General features: G+C 42.6%; 1 protein-coding gene across 1 annotated transcript in view; it reads right to left on the minus strand.

Moving 5' to 3' along the window:
• Positions 1-1,343: 1,343 nt before the first annotated feature.
• GRK3 (G protein-coupled receptor kinase 3) overlaps positions 1,344-18,874 on the minus strand; it is a gene marked incomplete at its 3' end in the record, with an annotated part of 69,132 nt that continues 51,601 nt past the window's right edge. Inside the window, exons 10-21 of the mRNA XM_082007831.1 lie at positions 16,206-16,284; positions 14,826-14,956; positions 13,898-13,992; positions 12,557-12,664; positions 8,770-8,836; positions 8,444-8,544; positions 7,203-7,269; positions 6,656-6,751; positions 3,948-4,110; positions 3,153-3,289; positions 2,081-2,194; positions 1,344-1,505 (exon numbers count right to left, since the gene is read on the minus strand). Of these exons, the coding sequence (XP_081863957.1) occupies positions 1,344-1,505; positions 2,081-2,194; positions 3,153-3,289; positions 3,948-4,110; positions 6,656-6,751; positions 7,203-7,269; positions 8,444-8,544; positions 8,770-8,836; positions 12,557-12,664; positions 13,898-13,992; positions 14,826-14,956; positions 16,206-16,284 (1,320 nt within the window). The remainder of the gene's footprint in view (positions 1,506-2,080; positions 2,195-3,152; positions 3,290-3,947; positions 4,111-6,655; positions 6,752-7,202; positions 7,270-8,443; positions 8,545-8,769; positions 8,837-12,556; positions 12,665-13,897; positions 13,993-14,825; positions 14,957-16,205; positions 16,285-18,874) is intronic.

The raw sequence follows: 18,874 nt of genomic DNA on the forward strand, positions 1-18,874 counted from the left end.
GGGAAAGGCTGACTTCACATGCGTAAAGCTGTCTAACAGTTAAGAGATTATATCTTTACTTTAGCAAGAGTTTCCACATGACATGACTGATATCTCAAGTAGAATTCACATAAATCTGGCATCTGATCAGCTTGTTTTGTCAGTTCTATCCTCAGTATTCTCAGACTGTTTTCAATGTGGACAGTTTGAACCCTCTCAAAAAGAAAATGAAAAATCCTTTTGCAAGCCGAGCCATGTGATGTGGGCACGAACCTCCTGAGCTGAGCTACAGTGAAAGTCTGGGATATCTATGCTATGAGAACACACTCGCTTAATGTTTTTTGTGTACAAGAGAGAAGGATCCACAAGTCCCGTAACTGAAGAGTGATCCAGAATACGTACCAAGGTACCCAGACATTTTAACCCAGTACATGCACTAGAATGCATTGAATTTGAATAATTTCTTTTTAATTTTTAAAAAGTGCAGTTGACCTGAAATGGAAAAGAAATGTCTTTATGTTCACTGTAAACTTGTCAAAAGGAATCTGCTCTTTAAAAACTGTGCTAAAATAGTCAATTTATACAACAGAGCACTAGATGAAGCTACCATAAATTCCTCTTCACCAATTATTACTCTATTGTGTCAGTTATAGTACTGCATATACGTAGGAGAAGCAAAACGGTGGTAGCTACTATTAGTGAGTACAACAAACCAAGTGAATAATTTGAGTTCAATGTTTCCATGAAGTAGCAATAACATTTAAACCACAGGACAGTTAGAATTCAGTACTTTGAAGTGCATAAGAGTCACACTGTTGATGAGCAGTATGGAGAAAGGTTATTACAAAGTCAGCAGTAACGGTTGGAAAGAACATGGCAACACGACAGATTAAAGGTTATCCAACACGGCAAGCCTGCAGCTCCTTCCACAGCCGAGGGGCTCGTCGGTGTCGCACACACAAGCGTCACCCTAACCAGCAGTAGCCACTTCAGTCTCCAGGCTCGGTGCGCACCAAACAAGGCTATTGCAGAGAAAAGGGAATCTTCCTTCCATCAGTAGTTCCAGAGTAACGGACCGCGCTTTGGACACCGCCAGGGTGTGGGGATGCGTGGGAGCAATATGCGGCCTCTGCGTTTGGTGCTTTCCACCGCTGCTGGGAGCATGCATTTGCTTGCCATTGTTCCAGTCTTCACAACCTCCAGAGACAGAGTTCTGACATTATCCCACGCTGTAAACATCTAATTCTTCCTCTTCTAAGCACATCCCGCGTCCAGGATTGCACAAAGTAATTCATAAGGATTCTGTGAAACTCGACATGTTCACAAAGAAGCTTTCCCTAAGTGAACTTTGTTCTCTGTTTCTCCTACAGACCATTGCTATTCCTGTGGCTGAGCGGTGGTTTTGAAAGCTCTACAACTGTTGAACGGGATTTATTGAGAAACTTTGGAGCTCGACGCAGCAACCTCTGTGCCTCAGTAAAAGCTTCTGTCAGCTCTTTTTTCCACTGAACAAATTCAGGGTCACTCTGAAAGAGATACAGAAGTAGTTTGGCACTTCATAGTAAACTGCCAACAGTGTCTTCTCTCTTAGATAGCACTTTAAGCAACTTATTTTAATTTTCTGAAGGCATGAGTAACTCTGGATATCGAAAACGTGCAGCCCTTTGCTTCTCCGTCACCCCGCCGAAGCCAGGCAAGGCAGCAGCAACTACAGCCGGTCAAGATGTTTTGAGGATTTGCATATTTCCTCCCTCGCAAACACATTAGCTACCATGAGCTAACTGCAGTGAGACAGGTGCCAACAAGGCCTTCGAAGCCCACATAGGTTGACTAGTTTTGAAGTTTTTAGCTATTTATTAAATTGAATTCATTTTGGCCCAAATACCATTGAAATCCATGACAGCAACTGGCATAGCTGCAGGTTTCCTGCTTTCAAAACTCGAGTGTGATAAAAACTTCCCAGTTTTGCTTAGGCTCAGCTTTGCTTCATAAAGTACATTTAGTCAACACATAATGAATGGGAGGGCCTGAAAAACTTCTCAGTCGTCTTATCGCATGTAAAACAATCTGATTAACAGTTACTGAAAAACGAGCATCTCACCTCACACTGTAGGACAAACTGTTTTCCTCCTTTAACTCTCAGTAAGATGCATTTCTTATCTTTAATTTGTGTTTCTTCAACAGATACTATTTGTTCCATTGTCAGTAGGTTTTGCTGTAGCATTTGTAAAAAAGCAGAGAGATGATTCGAAAAAAACCTGTTGCCCATCAAATAAAGCCAGTATCTAATTTTTCTGGACTACCCACATAAGTCAAGTTATGAACATTAACAGTCATTACACAAACATTTCTTTATTTTTGAAGACTGAGTCATGAACTACAGATAGATTATAAGGTAAGAGATATTTAACAAGGGGCTTGGCTGCTTCAACAGAGACAACGAAACATAAGCTAAGAAAGCCAGTAATGACAGCATGAAATAAGAATCTACAAATAGGTGTGTCTACAAACAAATAGTCACTATTTTCCCTCATGAGAGTTGCATATAATTTTATGTATTTTCCAAGTATTACTGCTGTTTAAAAAAAAAAAAAGGACGATCTTACTGACTATTTCAAAGAGCTGACAGGGTATATTTAAGCACTATGTACTTACAAAGAAACAAACATACACAACAGTCTGCAGAAAAGCTTTCCCTATAGACTGTAAGAGGAGAACAATGTTTTGAAATTCCAAAACCTTACTCAACTGAATATACAAATGATCTGCCTAGCACACGATCACAGCTGGACTAAACTAAAGTTACTATAGCATTTTCTTTGAAATAAAATGCTATATAGCATTTATGACCTTACCAGTTTATGTTTTTTTGTATAAATAGTCCAGAGGTCCTAAATAAAAAACAACACCATGAACTACCAAATTCCTTTAAAAACGTAACAGAACAAAGTAAACAGGTTTCTCAAGTCAGCTTTAGGTTTCCTCAGTGCAGCATAGCTACCCATTAACTAAAGCGATACTCAAGATAAGTTACTCAAATCCACTGGTTGTTTACTCGGACAAAGCTCTCTTCCATGGGGGGTATGCCTGAGTGGGAGTTCCCAGATTTGCCTCAACATCCACCTGTATTCATGCCCTCAGGAGCTGCTGCTCCCCAGAGTCACCCCACTTACCCGTGACTCTCCTTCTCCTCGCCATTCCAGTCGGTTTGGGAAGAGGTAAAAGTAACGACGCTGCCACTGAGTCAGGAACGGGTTCCCCAATTTCAGCATGTATCCATGCATGATACAATCCTTCCCGAGTGCATAATCTATAACAAGAGGAAACGTTAGCATGCCAAGCAAGGTACTGTCTAAAAGCATTCTGCAATCGTGCTGTGTTGAGACAGGACAGAGTCCTGAACACAGCGGGGCTCGACGTGCCCTCGCCAGGCTTGCAATAGCGCTTCTAGGTGCGCAGGCACACGCAGAGCCAAGTCGGCCTTAATGAGCTGATGCGGCTGCAGTGGAGTAACGAAGAACAGAATTTGGTTCTTAAAAAAGTATCTTATTAACTCTTAAAAGAACTGTATATTGCTACCCAAAGTTCAGAGTCTGTGATGCAACATCCTCGTGCAAACAAGTGAAGTTTGCTGTAAAGGACCTCCTGTTTTCTCTCCCGCCTTCTTTGTCATGAAATCAAATCCCACATATGCTCTTTTCTGAGCATACATCATAAACAAAAACAATGAAAGCCTGTACGTGATAATCTTCTTTTAAAAAAGAGCACAAAAGATTTTCCAAAACATTATGTCATCATACGGCATTTCAAAACATTAAGAAACGTCTTAAGAAACACGACACTGACTAAATGAATTCTAACTATTACTGGTGAATGACAGTAATAGGACTGTCTGTTGTGTGGAACTTCAAACACATGAATTACTATCTAGCAGCAAAAGATGGAGAGAAGCGTATTTGACAGATTACCTTCCTCGTGGCCAAGCTGCTTATTTTTAGCCCTTTTTCTGGCCTCAATTTTATCTGTGTCTGCATTTACTGCATCATAAACAGTTTCCGCTACTTCTTGCTGCCAACGCTCCGATATTACCAGAGGGAAGTTCTTATATAATTCCTGGTCACTATCAAGCAACTTGCAAGAGAAAAACAACATAAAATCCCAACATTTTAATGACTTTTACTATTCTTATCCCCAATAGTTAACAGTTACGCACATAACAGCATTATTTTAAAAGATATATTGAACTCTAACCTTACTAGAACAAACAGGTACAAACAAGAGACAACACAGATACTAATTTAAGCAAAGACATTCATTTATATACAGAGAACAGGCTACCTGTTCAAACCTTGTTTGGTTTGACAGCTCTGCTATAATATAGCCGCTGCATAATCAGTGTTAACAAAGCATCTAACTGTGTTAAAAACTTCCTCGGCACAAAAATTCCATGCATAAATGAAAAGATACCTTTTCCACACCGATGCCTTCCACGCTTAATTTTACATTCTTAGTAATTAACCTTTAAAATTCAGCAGGGCATGCCGCAGACCTCAACTTTCCTGTTACAGAGATTCTTTTCCCCCCTAATCCTCAGCTACAGTACTTGAACTGAATTACACTGACGGAAACTAAAATTACTGGATCTTCAGGAAGGACTGTCCGTTGCTCGACACAGCCACATTCCGGGTTTAGCCACAAGGCACTTTGGTGCAGTACAAAGAGCTATCAATGTTTTCCCTATGACTTTATTAAAGGTTTTCATCGGGGGATGAGTTTAAACTCCCTGCTTCAGTCTCTGTCCGTCACTAGCGAAACCAGACCTTTTTTCAGCGAGCAGGACACGGAGGCATCCTTTGCCGCATCAAGGCGGCAGTAAGCCCACTAGCCCGCGCCGCTGGGCAGCGGGCAGGGCCGGGCCCGGGCCTTGGCAGCAGGGCCAGGGAAGGCAGACCCCGACCGCAGGGCACGTGCCCATGCGCTGCTCAGAGCGAGCCCAGCGAGCCCAGCCAGGGCCGCAGCGCACAGCAGTGTGTCAGGACAGTCGCAGCAGCAGGACAGGAAAGCCTTGCTCAGTTCTTCTTCTGCAGCCAGGCCAGACGCTCCCAGAATCGACATTCTCCTCCTTTTCGGAGATCCCCAGCTGTATCACAGCAGGAAAACACACGCTGGTTCTGAAGGCAGAAGACTCCTCTGCAATCCTGTGCAAGTGGCTTTACGGGGACTCCTTACGGCGTCCGAGTAAGAGGGGAAAGCCACGGGCATTCACTGTTGGCTTTCCTGTTTGTAGCCTCAAAAAACACGTGTTCTATGTCACAGGACACTCTGCAGCATAAATATAATCCGCAGGGGCAAGGGAGGAGAGCACAGCGCTCAGCACTGGCATCCTCACGGGCAGAGATGGCTCCCAACACCTTAATGGAAGCTCCGACTGCAGCTGACTCAGAGGCACGAATTATTCAGTCCCTTCTAAAGGACCGTGACACCCCAGTGAAAGCGCAGAAGCTGTACATGATACCCCTCACTGACTCACGACTAAGAATAAATCTTTCTTATAGGCAGCCTGAACAAAGATTACATGCAAGCGATCTGGCTATATGATTTACAGGCCTTGCTGAGAATATCTGATCCCCTCAATAAATAAAAAGACAACCTGGTTTCTCCCTACAAAATGTTCCTCCAAATTATGGCATTCCAGAATTGCAGGAAACTGGAACCCTGCTAAGACTAACACTGACCCTGAAGATGTAGAGTTTTCTGGGATGAAGAGCATCTTGGGTTCTCTGCATTTCTCTTAAACACGTAAAATCTTTTCTGTGCCAACTTCTGTAATTACAGCAGGTGACACTGACAGCCAAGTTCCTTTTCAGGCACGGTGACTACTTAACATGCTTTTTTGCTTATAAAGCTTAGAGCAATTAGTTTCTCTCCTGACTCACTTCTGTACTAACAAGAATGAAGCTTGATCTGTTGAAGAAAAGTATGACAAAAGTAATGAACGGGACAGGCCCATGACGAGCACCGATTTACCTGTTGTCTCAGCGTACCCAGGAGGCTCCAGAAGAGGGGATGAATACGCAGGGTACATCATGCCGCCTCCGTGCAAGTCCGAAACGGGCCAGCAGCTTTAACTTCTCATTTTTATCTTTACATTGTTTTCATTAGATTTTGGATAATATCAGAACCCAGAAGTTTCTTTTATCACTTTTCTAACTTATGAAGTTGCTACCATTAATATACAATTTGTCATTTGTAAGAGTTTTCCAATGCCCTCTCTGACCATGAGGTAATACTATTAAAATAAAGTTTAGTTCAATTCATCCAAGCTACCAGAAACAAATTACAATTTCTAAAACTACAAACCATTAAGTATTCTTGAAAACCTGAGGATTTCCCAAAAGTCATCTGACCATTTCAAATATTTGCTTTATCGTATAAAACTTTTGATAGGAAGGTAGATTTCAGTCAATGTAAAAAATAAAACATAAGGACTTGGCAAGGAACAACAAACCAGCCAATCAGCCCAAGCTACCTCTTTCATAACAGCACGGATTAAGTTTCCAAACCTGAAAGCAATTCCTTGCACATTCAGGAGCCCTTGAAGCAAAGGAATGGCATGCACACATGAAACGTTAAGCACAGCTGCCACATTCTCTACCTAGCATTTAAAGCTGTATACCTTAATGCCTTTAGTGTCCTCTTCATCGAATGACCCAATATCAAAAGCATCTGCCGCATTTACTTCTCCCCGGGGAGGAATCAAGGGTGGAGGATACTAGAAATTACAAGTAGCATAATTAAGGACAAATTAATGGACATTATTTAAATCCATTCTGTAGATACATATGGCCTTTTTATTTTTTACACAAATTACACATGACTCTTCAAAAGTATGTCCCTTGAAATTAAAGTTCAGTGCAAAGCAGTTCTCCACACCTTTAATAAACGGTCCTCCAAAAATTTGGGGGAAAAACCCTACAGCTTAGAGATAGCCACGCAGAAGAAACCATGCAGTCATTTGACCCTGAAAAAGCATTAATTCAGTACTACCAATCAGGAGGATTCTAGTAATGAATATACGGCAGTTTCCAACAATCCTCCACGTATTCGTGCAAAGGATTACATGTGCTGGGGACTGGAGCCCTGAAGTTTTCCATCTGTTACCTGTTTAGGCTTATTTTCTTTTTACTACCAAGTAAGCTAAGGTTACTATCTTAATCCTTTACCTTTTGTAAATAGACTTGCTGCCAATCAATGCCTTTGAAGAAAGGATGTTCTTTTACTTCTTGCGCACTGCAAAATAAAAGTAACTGAAGTCAACAATATGAAGGGGCTTTTCAAATGTATTTGAGAAATATAAAGCTTTCAAAGGCCACATTTCTATCACTTAAAAACATCAATAAAATGCTCTTGTTTTCAAGGAAAAAAAAAAGTCTTCCTAAGTAAACAACAGCAGAGGAGACTTTCATGTGGAAACACTGGAAATAGTGCTGTAGGTCTGGCATGAAATCACTCTTGTTTTGCTGTGGTATTCCATCATTTCAAACAACAAACAACACTGGTCCCTTGTCAGATCCCATACGCTACTTCTAAGTAACAAGCTTGCTCCACTCCACTTGATGTTATACATAATTTATGGCAAAACAAGCAACTACTCCTGACAGGCCCAAGGCTGAAAAGCAGTCTCAGGTCATTATCACAGAGGTCTCCATGATAAAAAGCGCTCTGAGTATCTCACTGGAATTAGAGCCAGCCCCAGTCTCAGGTATGACTATCAATTAACAGGTATAAGCCACTGCAAAGCGTTTCTCAACTGTTATTTACCCCCTCACTGTCCTCTTTCCTAGTCTCAAGGAGGCACACACTGCTTTTTTAAATAGGTGATAACAACAATTTCAGTTGACAGCTATAAGCAAGGTAAGCTTGGCAGGAGCAAGTAGCGTTTTGTAGCCAATAAACAAAAAAAAATGCCCTTTTCCTTAGAATCATGAAATGAAACAGGTACATCTGGAAACAGAGGCAAACCAAAATGAAGCAGGTATTCATGGCTTTCTGTGCTTAGTGGCTGGGGGGGTTTTGTGTATAATATACTCATATTATTACAGCTACAATATAAGCAATAAATATAAGTTATCAATATGTCTGAACCAAATAACATGACTTCATGCCAAAACAGATCAGGCAAAAACACCAAAACAACACAGTGATGAAAAGTACAAGCGCCACCCAATGTAAGCATGACTGCAGAGAACTCAGGGGGAGTCTTTAATGACAGAAATGGTCCAAAAATTTGTCCAAACCAAAGGAAGCTGAAATGTAGTTCCATACAACAGCACTTTTAAATGTTCTCTTTCCAAAATTAAAATCATCACAACAGGAAGCAGATTTTTACTTGAAATGAATTCATTCATTTACAGAGAAATGGAAATTTTTAAAGGCAGTGGTCCAAGGAGAAGACAACACCTACCTTCTTCCTTGGCATCCAAGTCTCTTGCTAACATCTCGTTGCAGGAGCCCTTCCAAAAGGGACTTCAGTTCAGGAGAAAATGAATCTGGTAGCTCAACGTTCTATGAAAAAAAGAAGTACAAAAAGAGATATTTAATTATAGAAGTAGTGTGATCTGCTTTCTCCCAGACAGGTGAGTAGCTTTTCTTTGATAGTGTTTGTAAACTACTCTTTCATGTGTAAATACAGCTTTCTCAGAAAGCAGGCTATATAGGTCCCCTTTTGAGAGGAAATGGGAGTCTACTGAACAAGAGGAATGTAACTGCAACTGTCACTAGGCTCCTTACCACGGTGAGCGTCATCCGGTCAATCTCGTGCTTATCTTTGGTTTTGTGCTGTCTGAAAGGACTGTGACTGTAGAAATAAGAAAATGCACTGATAAATGTAAAGCCATAACATATCAGGTTATTTCAGCTGTGGCAACCCCAGGAAAGAGTGTAGCATTCTTTTAGTCCCATTCTTCCACCTCATCAATCCTGTCCTGCAGAACAATAAAACAAGCAGTAAAACTTTTAGCATTTACAATGAAAAATGAGACTTTATACTCTAGCATACGGTGCCTATTGGCTGCCTCAAAAATATGAATGTTTGATCTCTTACAACTTTGTTTTCTTTTCTTATTAGAAAGAGTTGCACCGCTTTACCCCTTCTGTTTTCAGTACAGTTGCACGTGGTGGACATCAAAATCCAATTCGGAGAAAAGCGACCGTTCAAGGTCTTTCAAGAGACACACAGACATCCCTGAGGATTATCAAACTCAGGGAAATCTGATCTAGTTACTCCACATAAAGGCACGCAAAGGGCTAGTTCATTCTTAAATGCATTGATCCATCCCTAAAGATGGTGTTTCAAATTGCCTTACCAATTAACATCTATGTATCCCCAACCCCAGAACAGCTTCATCTAACAAGAAAACCCTGAACAGCTATCACAGCATAGATACTTAAAACATTGATCTATATAAGGAGACGGAGTACGACCTACAGAACTTACCACTCATCTGTATGGGAAGAAAGAAGCAAGATCTTAAAGTAAGTAGATGAAGCAGGAGGTAATCACAGATACCGCAGCATTAGCGACTGGGAAGATATTTGATGGTATCTGGTAAATTATCAGCTTTATCCCTTTCCTGCTTTAGAATTCTGTTTTGAGTTTGATTTTTTCCTTTTAGCTAAGGAAAACCTTAGAAAATCACAGATTTACCATGCAGTACTTAAACAATAGCATGAAAGAAAGCAGAAACATTTTAGTCTGGGATTTTTTATTAGATTTAGGATATATTCTCTGTTTTTTAGTCTTCTTCAAAACCTTGAGGGAATGGCATTTTTCAAAATTAAAATGTTATTTACTTAACAATACATTAATTAGCAATTACAAAGCATTTTTTCTTGGCACTAACTTGTTTCAACTGGGAACCTGCTAGTCAAGAGTTACTTCCCTTTTATCCTCAAAAATGTTTCTGGAACATAAGTCTGATGGGGAGCGGCTGAGGGAACTGGGGGTGTTCAGCCTGGAGAAGAGGAGGCTGAGGGGAGACCTCATCGCTGTCTACAGCTCCCAGAAAGGGGGTTGTGGTGAGGTGGGGGCTGGTCTCTTCTCCCAAGTAACTAGCGATAGAACAAGAGGAAATGGCCTCAAGTTGCACCCGGGGAGGTTTAGACTGGATATTAGGAAAAATTGCTTCACTAAGAGAGCGGCCAAGCATTGGCACAGGCTGCCCAGGGAGGTGGTGGAGTCACTGGAAGTGTTCGAAAAACGTGTAGACGTGGCGCTTCAGGACATGGTTTAGGGGGCATGAGGGTGTTGGGTTGATGGTTGGACTTGATGATCTTGAAGGTCTTTTCCAACCTTAATGATTCTGTGATGAATGGACCTGATGGACTTCCATGTTTCTGTTTTTAAACACTACAGGTAAGAAGGCAAGAGTAAATGGCTAACATACAGCCTCATATACTATGACAATGAGGCTCTGAGCAGATCAGGGAAGCAAATGATTCACTGTGGACTTATGGTCAGATTTTATGCCAGACTAAATTTACTAAACACCAAGAAATGGCACCACGTGCCCAACCCTTGTTTTGGGATGTGAGTTATTTAATTGGCTTCAGAACAGATGAGGAAGGATAGTTCACAATGAATAACGTTTTGGCTGCTGGCCGACCACAGATACCACCCCGCACATCTGTCAGGAAGAATCACAGCCCACAAAGACTGAGATCTCCCTGCCCTGCAAGTCTGAGTTTCTGTGGTAAATGGGACCATTTGCCCCTAGGTGCCAGTTCTTTCACCACACAACTTCAACTCTGTGAAGGAATCACAGAATCACAGAATCACTAGGTTGGAAAGGACCTTTAAGATCATCAAGTCCAACCATTAATCCAGAACCACCATGTCCCCTAAACCATGTCCTGAAGCGCCACATCCACACGTTTTTTGAACACTTCCAGGGATGGCGACTCCACCACCTCCCTGGGCAGCCTGTTCCAATGCCTGACCACCCTCTCAGTGAAGAAATTTTTCCTAATATCCAATCTAAACCTCCCCTGGCGCAACTTGAGGCCATTTCCTCTTGTCCTATCACTAGTTACTTGGGAGAAGAGACCAACACCCTCATCGCCACAACCCCCTTTCAGGTAGTTGTAGAGAGCGATAAGGTCTCCCCTCAGCCTCCTCTTCTCCAGACTAAACAACCCCAGTTCCCTCAGCTGCTCCTCATAAGACTTGTGCTCCAGACCCCTCACCAGCTTCGTTGCCCTTCTCTGGACACGCTCCAGCACCTCAACATCCTTCTTGTAGTGAGGGGACCAAAACTGAACACAGTATTCGAGGTGCGGCCTCACCAGTGCCGAGTACAGGGGCACAATCACTTCCCTACTCCTGCTGGCCACACTATTCCATCGGATGCCCTAATGCTCTGTGCCCAAGTGACTCAAAAGGAAAAGGTCTCAAAAGAAAATGTGGGGTGTCCACGGTGGTCCTGTGCGTGAAAGAGGCTCTCCACTCTCCTCCCAGCAAACCCAAACTGTTGAGTGTCTTTCTACCTATAGAATTCTTCAGTGAGTGTTGAGAGAGACAGAGTACTGCTCACAGCTGCATGATGCTGTCCATACTTGGAAATACTTTTTTTTTTCCCAATTTAAACACCGTTTCTTTCTTTACTTGCACACTTACTTGTAGTCTATTCTGTGAACAATTAATGTTAAACTGATACAGCGTTATACTTCAATTCAGAAGTCACACGCTTACCTTCCTTTGTACAGTGTCTGGGATAGAGGTAAGAGCTTATGATTAATTATGGGCGAGGACTTGGGATGATCTCTTTACAGAGAAGCAGTCCGAAAAGCTTAAAAGATCTTTTCTGTTTTGCCGTTAACACTGAGGATGCTATTTTCAACAAACACTTGCCAGTCAGTGCTTACTGACTGTTCAGGTAACTCTCTTAGTCTTAATAAATTCTACATAGCCACATAAGTTTACAGAGAAGGCAAGAGTTGACAAAGCTGTAATTACCATATACTTTTGTACACCAATACTGTTACAGGCCAGCTTCAGCAAATGGAGACATCCACACATTACAACGTAGCCAAACCACTACAGAAGGAGAGACGAAGTATCTTGCCAAAAAGGGAACAATGCAGCAAAGAGTTTCACCATAAAAGCAAGTCTTAAGCATAAAACAAAGTCCACAATTCAACAGCGCTGCTAGTGTACTTAAGCAATGAATAACATACCATTTAAAATATTACCAATTGCCAAGAAATGAGTAAATTGCCTGTCAGTAGAAGTCAAAGGAGCAGACAGAGCATCTGCCTTCCGCACTGCCCCACACCTGTACGTACTAAGGGAAGCAGGGCTTGTGTTTTGTTTGCTTTGGAAGCAGAAAAAGCCTGGTTTAGTCTCATGTGCAGATGTGGTCTAAGCTGCAGAGATGGCAGTAAGATACCATTTTAGGTAATATGTAATACGTTACATATTAGTATTTCAAGCGACAGACAATGATGAGGCCAGGCTAAAGGAAAAAAAAAAAAGCGCGCGCACACATGCACACACACACACACACGAAACTTCACTCACCCTCTCAGAAGTTTGAAAAGCATGCAGCCTAATGAGAACCAGTCTGCACTGCTATCGTATGCTGTTCCCTTCTGGAGCACCTCTGGAGCCATGTATCCATGGGTACCTCTGAGAAGCGGAAAGGGACAAAATGTTGATTACAAACAACACTATTATTGTAAAAATAATAAAAAAACAAATCAGTGTTTCCTCAGTAAGATAGCCTAATTTAAAGAGAATTAATTTTAAACATGATTTTTTTTTTCTTTTTCTTTTTCTTTAGCCATACATACACACGCATGTTCTCTGTTTGTATGTATCTACTGAGGAAATACCTTAAAACATAAACAACAGAACAACAGAAACAATTAGGCAAACTGAAGCGGTCAGTACAGGGGTCAATAGGTGTCCTTCTGTCTAAGAGTGGAACACAAAGAGAGGTGGAAAAGTTGTGTATTCTGTCCACTCCGTTTACAGGAAAGAGGGACACCAGGACATCGTCAGGGCTCCTGGTATTTCAGGCCAGATCGCTCCAGCCCTGGGCCCTGCACGACGGGGACCTGCTCTCACCCACGACCCCAGAAGCAGGGTGAGCAGAGCTGGCTTGTGCTCTCGCCGCGAGCTTCGTGCGCCTCCTTCCAGCCAACGTCCGTGTGTTGGAGTCAAGCACAGCGCACCTCCTCCAGAAGGCATGGCTGGTCACCGCTAGAAAGCGGTCACCATGTACTGCTTTTACCCTTGACGTAATTCGAAGGTATGAACTTTTTCAAGAAGCTACTGAATTGCAAATCTTTTACAATAGCACAGGACGAAGCTTTCCTTCTTGCATAAATTCTGAGACAAAATCAGGGCAAATGAAGACCTAACAATAAAACGTGCCAGATAAGATGTGGAATCCACACACAACCCAAGAAACTCAGATCCTAGTTATGACCTGATGCCAAGAGGCAGAAAGGAACACAATTTGCCTCTGGTTCTACGAAGATTCAGAAAGAGAAAGACACAATAAATCCTGTTTTTTAGTCAGTTTCAGAATATTTAATTATCCATTTTAGGCCAATTAAAACAATCTGGTACTTTAACTCAGTCAGGTTCTTATCTTCTCTGAACAGTGAATCATCTCAAAATAATGTGTCATCTTCCAGCCATGCCTACACATCAGCTGCTACAACCGTGCAGGAAAACAGAAAGAGGAGACTCAAAAACCTTGTTAGAGTATCCAGCTTAGCTGTGGTATAAAGCAAGCCTGTGCCATGCAAGTCTTATTTTTTTCCTTTAGGCAAAGTTAAATCATAAAGGTACATAAAGGACTTACTTAGCAATAATTGTATGTGCAGCAAAGCTCCCATACATAATACTTACACGCTAGCATGTGGCTTCTTTTTGGAAAAATCACAAGCCAGCCCAAGGTCTGATATCCTCACGTGCCCGTGTTCATCCAACAAGATATTTGCAGGCTAGAAATGCATAGACACAGAAAGGTTACTGCTTGGTGTTTTTCATTTGACAGATTCTCAGAACACAGCAACTCATTCCTAAACATCAATACCCTCTGGTAACTGGTAATTGCTTTTTTTTTTCCCCCACATCAATATAATGGACACTTTCTAGATAAAAATCTATATTCTAACAGAGCACTACCATCAACTTCAGAGGAGATTATGAAATACTGACAAATAACAGAAGAGAAAAAACAGGCAAGGTTTGAAACAGAAAGTGCATGAAAGAATAAATCTGTTTTGGCCTCAAGTTCACATTGCTTTTGGTTCTTTCACAGAAGGTCTGTGTGTGGCTCTTACACCCTTTACCTGCAATCTACACTCTGCGCTCCCCTATGCGGATTTTTACCCCCACTTTTGTTGTCAGCTGGCTCACCGACACCTCTCTTGGAGCAGTCCTCAACTTCCCAGTCGTCAGTGAAACACCCCCGAGCAACTGCCTTCCTATTAGTCTCCCACCACACACACTCCTCTTTCAGGCTCTCTGACATGTAGTACGCTCTCGAAATTAGCAGCATCGTTAAGATGGTAAGTGAGATGAATAACACTGCACAGGATTTATTCTGACCCCAAGGAAGCATCTCCCAGGCTGGTTAAGCCAGATAACAGCACAGATTGGAACTGTGTTGAAAAATTATTAGAGAAGTCAGCCGAAGATAAACAAATGATCTGTATTCTTCCCAAGAAAAGGTTTCAGGTAAGATACTTCATTTAACTTATCAGTATCTCTGGCTTGTTTGCTGCTATCTAACAACCGCCTGTGTGAATGCGGCCACTACAGTCACGATTACCTTTAGGTCTCTGTATACAACAAAGCGATTGTGCATGTGTTCTAAACCCAAGATGATTTCAGTAGCATAAAACCTCATTTCTTTTTCAGAAAACACTCCGTGCTGGGAGAGGTGGTAGTGCAAATCTCCTCCTAAAATTAGAAGAATGGAGATGCCATTAAAAGATCAGTAAAGTCTTGCCTCACAGGCAGACAGGATGATGTAGGGGGGGAACAGCATAGCATTTGTAGGTTCTTATAACCTGTGGAGCATACAGGAACCCAAACATACACTCTGCAAGTACACATGGTGACAAAATACCTGAGAAAGTTAATCAATTAATTTGATCAGTCTGAAACTCCATTTTAAAAATACTTTTACTTCATAGACATTTGCATTCAGTGACTAATCCAGCAAATGAGTCTTAACGCAAAGGATTTCCACAGCAAGCAAAATGCAGTCATATATGTAGGTTTCTGGAGAACTGAATAAATTAGCATATAGAACAGCCCAGGTGGGGAGGGACCTTGAAAATCATCTGGGCCAAAATATTCAATATTCATGCTGGGGATGTTTTCACACTTTCCTAATCAAAGAACAGGCACAATATGACGTCAGTCTGCGAGCTAATCCACACCATCAACACATCAAATTGTGAATATTCCTAGAAAACTGTTTTCTGATCAAGCTACCAAGTTAAAATAATCAACCAGTTACTTGAATTTGACCTACAGCTTAGATTTTAATGAGAATCTCCACTTGCAAAACACCAAAGCCAGTCTTTGTTACTTACAGGATACGAGCTCTATTTCTCGGTTACATTTCCAGCTTTGCGACACGGTACGCGCAGATGTGCTCCAACATCTTTAGGTGCTTCCGCAGGACCGCAGTCAGGGTTTGAGTCTAAGTCCCACAAGTGCTGAGCATCCCCAGCAAATAAGGGCACTGCAGTATCTTTTCTCTCTTAACTCTGCCGATTCATCTCTCCGTGTGTTCTCACAGGAGTTATGCTAAGGCTTCCAGGTGTAATTTCTTTTCTTTGAGGAATGCTTCCCCCATCTATTTTCTTTGCAGAGCTCTTTACAGTAGCCCTTTTATTTTTATTCTGAAAGTTGTGTCCCTGATCTCCTCATACATTTCTCCACATGACCATCATTTCCTTAAGCTTCCAGCCTAGTAGGCCCTTTGATGTCTTTATGTAAATATGTTAATGTTATAAGGTATCAGAGATTTTTCAGTCTGTTCTACACGTTCCCTGCTTTAGATCAATCTACCCCTCCTGCTTGCAGGCTCATGCTTCACACCTCAGAGTATTTTTTCCCTTGTTCTCCTTTTGCTCTCAGCAAGTCCTTCTGCCAATATTTCTGTAGCAACACCACCATCTGCACGAGGCTTGCTTACCATTCATCAGGTCCAGAATGAAACAGAGTTTGTCAGGGGTGTGGAAGGCGTAGGTCATACACACTATAAAAGGACAGTCCTAGAAGAAAAGGAGCAAAGAGTCCACCTCGGGCAACAAGCAAAGTACTACTTAGAGAAGCTAAAAACACATGTGATATTTTCCCTATGATATTTGCCAATATTCACAATAATTTTCTAAAGCAATCTGTGTACTGGTTTACATACTCTGACGTTTCTCTTACAGTTTAGGGATCTTAGGTTTTGCTCTCTCCTTTCAATACAAAAAATAAAAAAGCTATGACAAGCCAAAGGCTTAAAAAAAACACAAGTAGCATCGCTATCTTCCAAAGGCTTTCAACTACAGCATATTACAAAAATATTTGTCTGAGTCTGCACCAGACTTACACGAAAGATACATTAAAGCTAACAAGCTGCAGCTGCTCCCACGAAGCGTAAAGGACGCGCGCAGTTTCCCGCGACTGCACAGCGAACATTCCGCTGTTGGAAGGCCGGTCGAGAACCTGAGTCACATCACATACAAAATCCCAACAGAAAGAAAGTTTTAGCCTCACCTATACATTAAATGCAGCTACACCGGTAACAGCCTGTCCACGCCGCTGGACTGCCCCTGCAGAGCTGCAGGAGCGCGACAGCGAGGCCTTCGGCCGCCGCTGCTGCCCCTCGGCTCTCCGGCAGCGTTTGCAACAGATGATTAAAAGGCACATAAATACAGTGGGAAGGAAGTCACAGCTCTGGCGGGTAGGCAGGGCACGGGAAGCAAGGACAGCAAGGTCCAGGTTATGCAAAACCCGGAGTACGGCGCGGTGCAGATTTAGGGACGTCGCTGCAGAGCGGCCACGCGCAGGGACGGATTACATGGGGGTACATGCCCACATCTTGAGGCATTTAAACCTTAATTCACACAGATGTTTAAGACAAGCAGCCATAAAAAAAACACAGCTAGAAAAACACCTCTTTACTGCCAGCGATCTGTTCAGCGTGCTGGTACCACTGTAATGCACACGCGCTGAAAGACGCCATGGCGGAAAGCTGGCGGACCTTCCTCTCGCCGTTAGAACTACACTGGATGCAAGCGGCTCAGTAACGGGGTGGCTGCTACTGCGTCGGCCCCTCTCCAAAGCCGTATGAAAGCAGGGCTGTCGAGTTAGTCTAGAAGGAAAGCTTAAGGAATCGGCTGTGCCATCGAAGCGGACTGGACTGCCCCACAACACTGACAGGCGACAACCCCGAAGTGCGGATGCCGACAGGAAGACGAGCCAAGACGAGCTTCACTGCTGACGAGCCAGGACACCACGCAGGAAGGACGAACGTGACCTAGCGCGACTTACACAATGCGTTAATTATTGCAGGACTGATAGTGAAAGCTCTGGGAAGCTCTAGCAGGAACTCGTTTCCTTCCCAGTTCGGAAGAAGCAAAACACGGCGGCCTTGGCAGAGCCGGGCCGCGGGACCCGGCCCGGGGCGCCGCCTCGCCGGCCCTGCCGAGCAGGAAAGGGCAGGAACGGCCACGCCACCCTCACCGGCCGGCCGGCACCGCTCAGGTCGGTTCCTCCTTCCGCAAGGCAAAACCACGTCAGGCTGAAATACTGAGCTTGACTCAGTATATGTAACATATATAAAATACATCATAAACTCGACTGTAACCCCCGGGGACGCCCACACGGCGTGCGCCGATCCTGCAGGAAGGTTCGAATCGAACCGTATCTTACTGTTTACGGCGCAAACGCTAATTCCAAACCCCCCTCTGCAGAAAGCAGGCACGCGTTTGAAACGCGCTGTAGAAACACGCGTGGAAAACGCCTGGCTGCTAGTGGTCCTAGAAAGAAGCAGACTATAGGCAAGGCAATACGGCATCTAAGGAGAGAGATTACCTCTGGTTATGAACTCTGTACTGCTCATGGCTGCTGACTATCAGAGTTACCGCTTAACTTCAGGAAAAAAAGCTTTAGTAGAATTATTAACTTAATTTCCTGAATCAAATGGATAATGCAGAAGGGTCCCCAAACAGGCTTGCTAAAAACTTAGAGCAACTGAATCACCCAGAAGGGCTTAGTGTTAGAATTTAAACATCATACATAGAAAACCAAAAAGGTGTTTCCATCCCAGAACACGTGCCTAGATTATTATGGAAACCCATTTTTAACAGAAAAGAAATCTGCAAGTGTAAATGTGATGCATCACTCATTTTTGTGCAAGCCTTCCTAATTTAATTGCTACCTTCTCATTTTTTAACAGAGAGACGAACCTGTAGTTCTGCGATATTCTTCTTGATGCAAAAACTCCAGCAAAAGAGTATTTTCCAGCATAAAAATTAAAAAAAAACCCTACAGGTATTTGTTTAAATGAAACATAAAACAATAAAGCAAATTTCCCAAGAGAGTAATACTTTACTCCAGTCAAGCTTGTGGAAGGAAAAAAAAATCAGAATAACTGTAAAAAATTGTAGGAGACAATTTAATTTAAAGACATTAGCACACTCACTATAACTCTAGCAGGAAACCTTTGATTCTGACTCTTTCCTGTGACCCGAGCACCCGGCTTTAGAGCACAACGGTAGAAATTACAGCAAACAGGTAAAAAATGTGTTCACGGTGTAGAGCAGCTACGTAGCATTTTTAACTAAAGAGTAGCTCTGTCCTGACAGGCCT

Source organism: Phaethon aethereus, assembly GCF_964289735.1.
Source record: "Phaethon aethereus genome assembly, chromosome: 17".
NCBI lineage: Eukaryota > Metazoa > Chordata > Aves > Phaethontiformes > Phaethontidae > Phaethon > Phaethon aethereus.